At 39.6% G+C, this 13,527-nt stretch overlaps 1 protein-coding gene across 1 annotated transcript in view; it reads left to right on the top strand.

Moving 5' to 3' along the window:
- CKAP4 (cytoskeleton associated protein 4) overlaps positions 1–8,260 on the top strand; it is a 9,432-nt gene extending 1,172 nt beyond the window's left edge. Inside the window, exon 2 of the mRNA XM_042470506.1 lies at positions 4,906–8,260. Coding sequence (XP_042326440.1) covers positions 4,906–6,222 — 1,317 coding nt within the window. The 3' untranslated portion in view covers positions 6,223–8,260. The remainder of the gene's footprint in view (positions 1–4,905) is intronic.
- The last annotated feature ends 5,267 nt before the right edge of the window (positions 8,261–13,527 follow it).

The following is a 13,527-nucleotide window of genomic DNA, read 5'->3' as shown; positions in this document are numbered from 1 at the left end:
CAGATACATCTGTAAAAAGCATCTGAGGAAGCAGACTTCTTCAGTTCTACTTCCTCAGACTTAAGTCTAGGAAAGCTCATGCTGCCAACCTCTTTCTTTCAGTTAGTCTCAAAGGTGCTACAAGATCTCTGTACATAACTGATTCTACAGACTAACATGGCTATCTCTTTGAATTCTACTTTATTATTGTTATTGTTAATATTTGATTCACCTCTATCCTATGAGAAGTCATAGTATCATTCTGTTCAGCTTTGGTCAGGCTGTGAAGGGCAGCTATGGAAGAATTAGACAAAATCCTAAAGAGTTAAGATATACAGCTGAACACTCAAGTCAGAATTGCCCAAGCCAGTGTGTTCCTCATAACCATGTATGAACAAGGGGAGGAATAGTGCCACTCTATGCTGCTCTGGTCAGGCCTCACTTGGAATAATACTGTGTCTGGTTCTGGGCACCACAACCCAAAAGGGATGTTGAGAAGCTGGTGAGTGTCCAGAGAAGGGTGAACAAAATGGTGAAGGGTCTGGAAACCTTGCCCTATGAGGAACGACTTGGGGAACTGGGTATGTTTAGTCTGGAGAAGAGACGGTTAAGAGGTAATATGATGGCCCTGTTTAAGTTTAAGTAGTTGGAGGAATGTCATATTGAGGATGGAGCAAGGAACTCCACCTCCGACTATTTTTTGCCTAAGAAAACCCTAAGAAATGTATTGGGTTGCCATAAGTAAACAGGGTCTGGAAACCATGCCTTATGAGGAGAGGGTTAGGGAGCTGGGGATGTTTAGCCTGGAGAAAAGATGGTTCACAGATGATATGATGGCCCTGTTTAAGTATTTTAAGTAGATTAAGTTTAAGTATTTGAAGGGATGTCATATCGAGGAGGGAGCAAGCTTGTTTTCTGTTGCTCCAGAGACTAGAACACGGAACAATGGATGGAAGCTCCAGGAAAAGGGATTCCACCTCAACATTAGGAGGAACTTTCTATAGTAAAAGCTGTTTGACAGTGGGACACACTCCTTCGGAGGTTGGTGGAGTCACCTTCTATGAAGGTTTTTAAACAGAGGCTCGATAGTCATCTCTTGGGGGTGCTTTGATTGTGAGTTCCTGCATGGCAGATTGGGGTTGGAGTGGATGGCCCTTGTGGTCTCTTCCAACTCTATGATTCTATGATGTGAGAGCTGGACAATTAAGAAACAAGATAGGAAGAAAATAACTTCATTTGTGATGTAGCGCTGGAGAAGAGTGCCAAGGATACAGTGGACAGGAACAGATTAAGCCTGAACACTTCCAGGAAGCCAAGATGACAAGACTGAGGCTGTCCTATTTTTGCCACATCATGAGAAGGTGCAACTCATTATAAAAGACAATGGTGCTGGGGAAAGTAGAAGACAGTAGAAAGAGAGGAAGACCGCATACCAGATGAATGGATTCAATCAGGGAGTCATTCCTAAAGTTCCTGCATGGCAGAATGGGGTTGAAAATTGTCTATACCAACAACTGATCCTTTCTTATCTTAGAAGCTAAGCAGGGTCATCCCTAGGTAGTATTTGCATGGACAACGAATAACAGATGCTGTAGGATATTTTTGAGAAAACCACCTTAGAGTATTACACGCATTAAAGCAGTGCTTCTCAATTATTTTCTCTCATGCCCCCCCTAGGAAGAAGAAAACATTTCGCGCCCCCCGCGCGACTGTAAATAGTATCATTTGTCTATAAAATTGTTATAAGTACACCTCTGCATAACAGAGCCTCGCGCCCCCCCTGGGGGGCCCGCCCCACTATTTGAGAAAGGCTGCATTAAAGGCACACACACTACACCTCTTACATTTGTTGTGTTTCTGTTGGCTTGATAATTTCGGGGCCTTTCTTCTTTGGATGCTTAATTATTTCTAAATGTTGAACTGAAATTTGAAGTTACTACAATGCTAGGTGCTACAAACATGCTAGAAACTTGGAGACTGACACTGTCATTGGGGCAGAATTCTTACTCTGGGGCAAAACCTTCTTTTTGCCCTCCTTGCTGCACTCTCAACTATACATTGTTTCTGATTTAATAATTTTAACATGCTTTGGAGCCAAATTCTGATAGGGGAACACTCTCACCCTTGCCAGTCTTTTGTGTGTGTGTGTGTGTGTGTGTATTTATATGTTTATATATTTATATAAATAACAACCTGGTTTGCAGTCAGTCCTTTCATGGGGAAGTGAATCCATTGCTGTCACTCAGATAAAGGGTTGACCTTAAGGTTTCACTGGGCTACAAACGTAGGCTGATATCCATGGGAAAGAAAGTTTATTACAGATTGAGTTTTTCCTATCTAAAATGCTTGGGACTAGAAGTGTTTTGGATTTTGGATTTTTGAGTATTTGCATATACATAATGAGATATATTGGAGACTGGGCCCAAGTCTGAACATGACATTCATTTATGTTTTGTATACACCTTATACATAAAGCTTGAAAGTAATTTTATAGAAAATATTTTAAATAACTTGTGTGCATGAAACAGTGTTTGTGTACACTGAACCAATGAAAAGCAAAAGTGCCACTATCTCAGCCATCCACATGGAAAGTTATGGATTTGGAGTATTTCTGGTTTTGGAATTCTGGATAAGGAAGACTCAACCTGTATTTTCTTTCTTGAGGGACACCCAGTGTAGTAAATCAAACAGTAAAAGCCAGTGTGATTTTGTTCATAAGTAAATTTCAGATTTCAGTGTGGTTTACTTCCAGGAAAGTAGGATCAAGACAGCAGTTGAACAGACTTTGGGCATTTTAAAGCCAGTGCGGTGTAATGGTTTGGATATTGGACTACAACTCTGAAGAGTAGTATTTTTGAATTCCCATTCAAAACCATTGGGTGATCTTGGGAAAGTCATACTCTCTCAACCTTAGAGGAAGGCAAAGGTAACTCCTATCTGAACAAATCTTGCAAGAAAACCCCATGATAGGGTCGCCATAAGACCAAAACTACTTGAGGGTATATGGCTGAGCAGGGATACAAAACCTGGTTTCCCAATGTCCCAGTCAAACTGCTGCACTATGCTGGCTCTCATTTAATATAATATAAAACATAACTGTGTAAAATGTAATATAATAAATTCAGAAGTGAAACTGATCCTTCTCACGAATAGAGGTTAATTCTCTGTCCCATCAGTACTTTTAGCACTGTTGTGCAAGCAAACAGTTTATTCTGCTTCTTTCAAACCTATAATATTGAATTCCCCGTTGGATATTTTACTACTGTACATGGAGAATATAGCATTGAAATGCGTAGACCCTAACAGTAACATGTACACATTCTGAAAAACATGTCCCAATCATCTGGCTATGGGAACCATCCTTATTACTTCTGTGTAACACAAGTCATTTTCATTCTTTCTCCTAATTCTATACAACATAAACAACGGACTTGCTTGTATTAAAGCCAGAACTGGCATTATTGATAGCCCTTCATATAAAGTGCTTGAGGTTGTCAGAAAAGCTCTAGCACCTTCTACTCTCCCCCATACTTTAAGATTGTTAAAGAAACTTAATATTTCTTCAGTAAAAAATTGGCTTACTAAGGTATAACGTATTCTGCACCACTGTGTTTCAGATTGCCCTTTTGATCAGGGCTAATAACATTTAGCTGCCAAGCTAAAAGGGATTAATAGATATCATTTAACTCAATGATCTATTTAACTGTTACTAAAATGGAGTTTATAGACTTGTACTTGGCGTAGAGCTTCCTCTACTGGTGCATGAAATGGATATTGGCTGTGAAAGTGTTTTTTTCTTAATGTCTTCCACCTCTACCTCCTGCAAAGGAATGTGCTTGTAGATATTCTGAGGCTGATAGCAGCCATAATGTTCCCACAGTGACATCTTGTTTCAAGCCAGTGTGGCATTTTAAAAAATCAAGATAGAAAAATCTACATTCTGTTCCAGTAACAATCAGTGGTGGCATTATTATATCTTATTGCTGCTAGTTAAAGGAGAAACCTTGGTACCAGTCCATTACTATGAATACAGAGTAGCATGCATAACTTGAGAGAAATACACACACAGCCAATTAATCTGAACTGGTCAAATGGATTTTGAGGTTGTCTGAACTGCAGTTTACTTGTTTATGTTCTTGAATAAAATGTTGTGCATTCAGATTACATGCTAACAAAAGGGGTTTTGGTTTTGGATGTTGGCAACTGAAAATATTAATATTTTGACTGTAGTCATGTAATTATTCGTTTGAAACACTATAGTCATTTGGTGTGTATGAAGTGGAATCGTATTTAGAGATGTGTAGCTGAAAAGTTAAAAGCATGGACAGGCTTCCCTGTTTATTTCTTTCCATGGGAACCCTCCCAGTCCCCTCTGAAAATTATATGCAGAGGGTTAGCAGACCCTGCTGAATGGGATAAACTGTGGTGTAGGAATCAGTTTTCAAAAATGAGCTGGTGGCAACTTTAGACATTGTCAAGTACTCACAGCTCTACAAGTAGAATACTAGATTCATAGAATCAGAGTTGGAAGAGACCACAAGGGCCATCCAGTACAACCACTACCATGCAGGAACTCACAATGAAAGCACCGCCAACAGATGGCAATTCAGACTCTATTTAAAGACCTCTCAAAGTGTTGTGAACCACTGAATTATATTGCTTGGGGGCATGTATATAAGGCCGAGTGTAGAGTGTATTTGGGTCCAGAGCTTGGAAATGTTACTATTTTGGAATGAAAACTTCCATCTCACCTAGCTATGGGTAATGACAGCTGGTATTGCTGGGGACTGGAGCCCCAAAAGTAACTTATCTAGCTTTGCTTAGGTGACACATATTTTGATATACCACTGAAGTTGCCCTGATTCAGCAGTTTAATTCTGCTGATCATTTCCCCAAACCTTATATGTTTATTTCTTTTTCTTTTAGTTGCATTCTCTTCAAGCTTCATTTGGAGGTTTTGAATTGATGCTGAAAAATGCTCAGCAAAAGCAAGAAGTCACTGAGAAGGCTGTTCGGCAAGGGGAGAGTGAGATCAATCGCATTAGTGAGGTTCTTCAGAAACTACAAAATGAAATCCTAAAAGATCTGTCAGATGGGATCCATGTTGTCAAAGATGCTAGAGAACGAGATTTCACATCACTAGAAAACACTGTAGAAGAAAGGTTAACAGAGTTAACCCGGTCTATAAATGACAATATTGCTGAATTCACAGATGTTCAGAAACGAAGCCAAGATGAAATCAATGAAGTCAAAAGAAAGTTGGCTTCGCTTGGTGAAACAGAAGCATACAGACAAGAACTTCAGGTTTTGAAACAGGCTGTTGATGAGATGCAAACATCCATGAGAGCTAAAGAAAAGACCATAGAATCACTGCAAAGTACCATAGATCTGATGGAGTCTGATGTGTTGTCTGAAGTCAAAGAACTCATCAACCTCAAACAAGAGCATGAAAAGTTCAAAGAGGCTGCTGACACTGAGCATATTTCATTACAAGCTTTGCAAGAGAAAGTTCTTAAAGCTGAAGAGTCTATTGCACATCTTCCTGATGAGATTAAGAGACTCAGTGAAGACTTGCTGCACACCAGGCCACCTGCTAATTTGGAAGAAAGCTCTATGCTCACCAAGGATGATGTAGAAAGTCTGCAGAAGAGCAATGAAGAGTTTGAATCTAGGCTTGGATCTGTAGAAGAAAATCTTCAGGCTCTGATGTCCCCATCTGTACAACACATGGAAGAGATGGAGTCCCTTCTCTCCAAATATGACAGCAAGATCGTTGCCTTAGAGGAGGGCCTCAGCTCCTTTCGTGGGACTTTAGAGGATGAAGTTCGTTTTCTGACGGATACTGTAAGGAGTCTTGGTGAAGCAAAGCTCTCCATGTACAGTGACATCGATGAATTGAGGAAAAGTGTGAGCGACTTACCAAGTAATGCTGAGGCACTAAATAATATCCAGAAACAGGTTCGTGCTTTGCTGGATCAAGGAAAGCCTCCAGGACAATCTGAGAATCATCTAGGAGAACTCCCCGCTGTAAAAGATTCCATTGATGAACTGCGTTCTTCTCTTGGTCAGGCTGAATCTGATTTGAAAATGCTCAGGACTGCCGTTGACAGTTTAGTTGCCTATTCTGTGAAAATAGAGACCAATGAGAATGATGTGCAATCAGTGAAGAGCTCACTAGAAGACATCAGGAATGACCTAGACAGATTGTTTGTGAAAGTAGAAAAGATACATGAAAAGGTTTAAATACCCGGTGTAAAGCATTTTTAACTATGGAGCTGCAAAAACAAAACAAAACACAAAAAATTAGCTTTCTTAGGCCAAAGGGTTTTTGTTGTTATTAGAGGAAGTAGAATATTGTTGGGCTTGAAAGAAACATCTGTGATGTTTCTAGAAAAATCAAAATACATTCCAGGTAGGGGCCCATTTTTATTTTTATTGGGTCAGTTGCTATGACAAATCATTCAATTTCTGCTGCCTAAGTCATAATACACAGAGAAGAGAGAGGAGCAGAAGATAACTATGGCTTTGATTTTTTTACAATGGCATGTGGGTTTTTTATGCATACGGCAGTAGCATGCCATTGATTGAGGGAAGCAGAGTAATGTACATTACACTGCATGTATAGATCTGCTTTCTTCCATAGAATAAAGTGACTGGTTCATGCAAGAACACTTTACACACATTAAAGTGTGTGTAGGTCTCTCTCTGTATATTATGCTGCATGTGAGTACTATATGCTCACAAGGAGGTTCTTATATGGTGATTTGGTTGATATTCAAGATCTGAGGCCTGTTTACACTACAGAATTATACTGCTGTTATTTCACTTTAACTACCATGGTTCTGTCTTGTAGAATCCTGGGATTGACAGTTCAGGGAGGGACATTTCAAATTCTCAGCCAGAGAGCTCCAGGGTCTCAGACTACAAATCCCAGGTTTCCATAGGGTGTTGCCATGGCAATTAAAATGGAATAATAACACTATGACAGTGTGGTGTGAATGGGGCACTAGTTTATCAAGATCTGTGACAAGAATGCTTTCTAAAAGCTTCATACTCAGTATTGCTTTTCCATAGCAAAACCAAAGATCATTCGCCTTATTTTCCTACTTTTAATCCAGGTCTAGACAACTTTCCCAGATCCTTGGGCTGTGCATGCCCCCTGCTGAACCCAAGGGGATTGCATACACACACACACACACACACACACAAACACACCATTTCAAACTTTTTTTTTTTTAAAAAAAGAAAGTTCCCTCATACCCTCTTGGTATCACAATATGATTTTGCTGGGGGAAGGGGGGTGGACAGAGAAACAGGCCAGGAGAGGCCTTTCCTCACACAAAACATTTATGGGGGTGTGTGTCTTTGTTGGCCCACAAAATATTTGGGGGGGGGGTGTTAGGTGGGCTACAATGAGGCCATAGAAAACTATACATCGCCCAGCATACTTTGCGTACTGTACTAGAACTGGCAATAATGGCTACAATTTTGTCAGCTGCTTTTCTTCCGTTTTAGACTAAAGTATTTTCCAACTTTGATGTCTCCATTCATTGCTGTAGAGATCTGTAGGAGCCATGTTAGGGAGATGAAGACAGAATGGTTTCTGAATAAAGTTATGTCAAAACTCTTTCCAGTGCTTTGGCAAGGTTTGACAAACTTGTACTCTGTGAGCCACACTAAGTGCCTGATCATCTAGTGTTAACTTTGATGAAAAAGAAGTGGATCTCAGACTTTAAAAGCAACCAAAGCCCCAAAACCTTATACAGTATGTGGGCAATAATTGTAAGACTGAGAAGTGTTAATAATAATGTTCATATAAAACTCTCTGCTATTCCACTGCCTGGATTCTTGTTTACCTCCCTTAGAAAATATCTGTGTTGTGGTCTTTTATAAATTTACTTAAATGTTTAGAAAGGTGCTTAATCATGCAAGGAAGATTTTGGGAGAATGATGTTAAGATCTACACATTAAGTCTTCCCTAAACTGCAATACTTTGGGAAAGATCACAGCAGCAGAAGTGACGGAAGTCGAAGGCAGCAAAGATGTCTGATGACTTCTGATGTTACCAGCAATGTGTGTACTGCAAAACCAGTATCAGGAGACCTGAAGCTTTAAAAACCAAGAAGAATGGACTGTACTGGAATCAGTTCTTACTCTCCTGAGCTGCTTCCCACTGACTTTCCTTTTGTGAGTCTTGGATGATTGTAGTGTTGACTGTGAAATTAAGTTTTCCCCCCTAGTATTTGTAATGTTTAATAAACCAGGGATAGAAATTCACAGCAAATTGGATATGATGCTTTAAGCACATTACTTCATTAACTCCGTCTTGCTTTTTGTTTACGAAATAACAGTCAGTGGGAGAGGATCTTTGCTAAGACCCAAGTGAGTTGGGAGAGGAAAACTGAACTTCATTTCTGCCATGGTCTTAATCTTGTTTGTGCGTGCACAGACATTCCTGCACATACCCTGCAGCTGCAATCTGGTCCAGACACAAAGCTGCCATTGGTTGGACCATTTCCAAGGTTTGCTTCCTATCACAGGTCTAAGGAATCTTTGGTCCACCAGATGTTTTAGACAGCTGCTCCCATACTTCTCTACTATTGCCCATGCTGGCTGGGGTTTCTGGATGTTGAAGTCTGAAATATCAAAAGGGCCAAAGGTTCTTTATCTCCATTTAGTAAATGGAGATCGTGAAATTACTATCTGAAAAATGTTTCTATTTTAATGATTTTGGTATGAATTTGCAGGACCTAAGCAGAGCAGTGGAGGATAGGGAATCTTGGAGATGGCTCATCCACAGGGTCACCATAAATCAGGATCTGTTCAAAGGCAGTTGACAGCAACAACAAATGTACACATTCCAAAATAATATTTTCTCCCAAACTAGAACCTGAACTATTTAAAAACAACAACAACAACAACATATTCATGTTAGGTAATACTTTTAGAAAGTAGCATATTACATGTTCCTTTTAGAGTAGCACATTCTTCATATCTTCTTTTTTTGTTACTTTTAATAATATTTTAATGAAATTAGTGGGTATCCACACTACACAATTATAGCACTTTTTAACCACCATAGCTCTATCCAATGGAAGCTTGACATTTGTAGTTTGGTGAAGAATTTAATTTTTTCTTGCAGAAAGCTCTAGTCTGTAGTTCAACAGGATATGTGTATATGTATATTTATGTCCAAGTCACCTGTTGACTTAAGTTGACCCCATGAACTTTAAAGGGTTTTCTTAGGAAACAAATACTCAAAGGTGGTTTTGCCAGTTCCTTCCACTGAAATGTAGCCTGCAGCACATTGTATTCATTCACAGTCCACCATCCAAGTAATAGCCAGCATGTTGTAATGGTTTAATCATTGGGCTATGACTCTGGAGACCAGGGTTCAAATCCCTACTCAGCCATGGAAACCCACTGGGTGATCTTGGGTAAGTCGCAGTTTCTCAGCCTGAGATGATGGCAATGACAGCCCCCCACCTTTTGAAGAAACTTGCTAAGAAAACCCCATGATAGGGTCACCTTAGGCCTCCATAAGTTGGAAACAACTTGAAAGCACACAACAATAACAACAGCTCCCATCTAAGTACTAGGGCTGACCCTGCTTCACTTCTAAGATCAGATGGGATCTGGTACAATAGAGAAACCTACATTCTTCAATGAAGTACAAATTGCATGGCTCCATAGGCTGAAGCCAAGGCAACTAAAGTGGGATCAAATTGTTACGATTGTACAGTGTAGCGATACCCTTAAACTTACAAGGGAAGTCCCTCTAATATCCCCAAATGACTCACAGAAATCAATTTGTGAAAAAATAATAAGTGATTTACTACTAATAATTAAAAAGTAATGTCAATACTTGATACTAGATTATATAATGTCATGCCCTTGTTAGCTAAGAAGTAGACCTCTACAGCTTGGAAAAGAACTTTGCAATGCTAGGGGATTCTGGGAATTGTGGTCAAAAACAACTTTTTAAAACACTGCATGTTATGATTTACAGCATTGCTGAACTATGCTTATCTCAAGCTGTGTGCTCGAAGTACACATCATGTTTTTTTGTAACCAAGATCTGCATATGAATCTTCAGAACATGAAAAAGCCAGTGGTTAATGCAAAGTTGGGTGAACTTTGATCTTACAAATGCGTGAAACCTCAGCTCCCAGAAGCCTTAGACAAAAAGGGATTGTTGGAGTTCATAATATCTAGACCACCACAGCGTTTTCATTCCCAATTTAAATTCTTATCTATACATGTCTAGGATCATGTGGATCATGTTGGTTTTACTGAAATTTGAAAAGATAATTGCTAATATTTGATGCCACATGACAAAAACTAGTCTTCAGTAGAGTAATGCACAGAATCTGGTTCTTGTAAAACAGGTTATTTTGTCCTTGGAATTTGTTCTTCACTAATCCATTTTACTCATTTTTATTGACCACCCAACTCTCTTCTATCACTGTTTAGCCCCGAGGGGAAGGCAGAATGCTCATAGTGAAGTTCATGATAGAATTCCAGAGCTGAAATGGAATTTTGCCTACATCCAGTATCTAAATTGCAAAACATTCATTGGGTTAGTTTTCAAGGTGTGTCAGCAAATGTGTGCAATAATACATCTCAAAATGGACTTAGAATGTAAAGATCACAAGCCCAAAATAATGCCAGGGATAGTGCTTCTGCATGAACATTTGCAATTTCTCTAGTGGTCCTACCCTACCCCTTTCTTTAGTGTGATTCTAACCCAGCAAGTGTGCAAAGCACACATGAATGTGTTTTTCAACATTGCCTCATGTATGTTGAAAGGCAGCTACTTGCTTAAAGCTGCAGTCTTATAAACATTTAGGAATAAGTTCCATTAAATACATTGGAACTTCTGAATTAACACACCCAGGACCAGGCTGTAAATGCCTTCAAAGGAGGAATGGCATCTTGCATGTAATCAGCAAATGCTGTAATCCTATGCCCATTTATTGTGATCTGAGTGTTGGACTAGGATTCTTGAGACCAGGGTTTGAATTCCCTCTTGGCCATAGAAGCCCACTGAGTGACTTTGGCAAGTCATATACTCTCAGCTCGAGAGGAAGGCAATGGCAAACCCCCTCTGAACAATTCTTTCCAGGAAAAACCCATGATAGGGTCACCTTAGGGTAACCATAAGTTGGAAATGACTTGAAGGCACACAACAAGAAGCCCAACTGAACTAGGAGGACTTATATCTTAATAGATATGTACAGAATTGCACTCTAAGAAGTAAAGTATAGTCATTCATGGAATGATATACAAACCTAGCTTTGTCATGACACACAATTTTTTAGTCCTTATGTGTGTTGTGATAGTTATTTATATGCAACTATTGTGTAAAAAATTCTGTGAATGTAAATGAAGTCACAAAAAGACAATAATGTTTGATCCCTCTTCGCCTGCAAAAAGCTCAGGCTGATATTCATTACCCAACTGTTTTGATCCTTACAATAACCCCCGGGGGGGGGGGGGCAGATTATATTTTCCATGTGAAATAGACTATTTTAAGAAGAGGTGAAAAGGAGAACAACTAGAAAGTTTTCACCAGGGAGACAGGGACCAAAATTAGGGGAGGGGACAGAAGTTTGTGGATATTAGTTACCATAAGAGATGTTCCTGTGGAAAAAGGTTTTCCATACTTAATTCAAACACAATTCCCAGTTAATGCATTTTAATTAGAATTAGTATGTTGTGATGTGTCAAAAAAAAAAGCCAAATCAATTTAAAATACAGTGTTTTCTGCATCTAATTGGCCTAATTACCCTAAAGACAGCAGTTTCTGTCTGATTTTAGAAACTAAGCAGGACCAGCCCTGATTAATACTTGGAAGGGATGCAACCAATAATAGGTGTTATAGGCTATATTTCAGAAGACGAGACTGGCAAAACCACCTCTGAGTATTACCTGATAAAAAAAACCCTATGAAACTCATGTGGTCACCATAATTGACAAATGACTTGAAGGTGTGCATGCACACACACATACACACACAATGCTGCTGGCAAAGCATTGAAAAATTGTCTCTTTTGAGTATATCTCATGTTCTCCACCAGAATATGTAGTCCAAAACATAAATATTCCAAGCTCCATGAATACAATAATATCCAAAATTCACAAAACAGCAAGATCTTTATTGGGCCAGCCAATATGCCAAAATATAAGCTAATGCAAGCTTTAAAGTTCCACTGGCTTCATCATCAGGCAAAGGTGTTAAAAACATACAGGAGAAAGAAACATATGATGATGTTAAAATCACAGGACTACATTTTGTCAAGACACTGTACTCAGTTAAGATTATCATCTTCAGGGTGGGATATGCATGCAGTCAGAGGCCATTCCTTTTGGCCAAGCTCCCTGAGTGTTGGTTGTGAGCAGAAACTAGAAGCTAAGGAAGACCCACTTCTACTGCTGGATTCCCTGCTTCTGAGATTGCCTGCAAAGCTTCAAGCCTGTCATCACGACTATTGTTATAAAAGGAAGAGAAAAGAACTGGGGGAGCTACTCAACAGCTCATTCGGTTGTACCCTTCTGCAGGATAATTTGCTCCACCTGCTTTTCTGTTTTCATCAACCCTTCCTTTAATAGCCAGCTAACATGCCAAGGCCACTGAGCCTGCCCTACTCTGGATGGAATTTTTCTTCTGGAAATGATGCCTTATGAGGAAAGACTTAGGGAGTTGGGTATGTTTAGCCTGGAAAAGAGATGGTTAAGAGGTGATATGAAGGGGTGTCCCATTGAGGATGGAGCAAGCTTGTTTTCTGCTGCTCCAGAGACTAGAACATGAAACAATGGATGCATGCTACAGGAAAGGAGATTCCACCTTAACATTAGGAGGAACTTACTGACAATAAGAGCTGTTGGACAGTGGAACACACTCCCTTGGAGAGTGGTGGAGTTTTCTTCTTTGGAGGTCTTTAAACAGAGGCTGGATAGCCCTCCGTCAGGGATGCTTTGATTGAGAGTTCCTGCATGGCAGGGGGTTGGACTGGAAGGTCCTTATGGTCTCTTCCAACTCTATGATTCCATGATTCTCTGATTCTAGGGCTCCCCGATCACAATATTTTCTGAAAAGCTTGTGTTTTCACCATGCCTCCTAATATCCCTGTCTTTGTGAGCCAATGGTTCCATATTAGTTTATGTAAGGATCCACACTAAAATAATCTGTTCATTATTTTTATATATTACAATTTTTAAGACTCCCACTTCATTGGGCTCCTGAAGCAAATAAAATCGGGACAAATGTGGATTTTTATTTGAAAGTGTCATGACCTTAGTACCAAAAATAAATTCTAGGGTGAGACATCCTGTTCCTAGATTTACAGCAGCCTCTGGTGATATTATTTGCACCCAGCTCCATTTGGTAAACTCTAACAAGAGATGGATCCCATATGCCAAAATCTGTGGAATCTGCTCACACTTTGAAGTAATTGGAGTGAAGTAAATTGAACTGTCAAAACCTGCCATCTACTGGCAATGTTTTGTAATGGCACGTCAATGTCAAATGTTTTCTGTAAAGTAAAT

This window comes from Sceloporus undulatus, chromosome 5, assembly GCF_019175285.1.
Source record: "Sceloporus undulatus isolate JIND9_A2432 ecotype Alabama chromosome 5, SceUnd_v1.1, whole genome shotgun sequence".
NCBI classification, from domain to species: domain Eukaryota; kingdom Metazoa; phylum Chordata; class Lepidosauria; order Squamata; family Phrynosomatidae; genus Sceloporus; species Sceloporus undulatus.
Note: the sequence above shows the minus strand (reverse complement) of the source record. Positions and strands in the feature narration are given on the sequence as shown.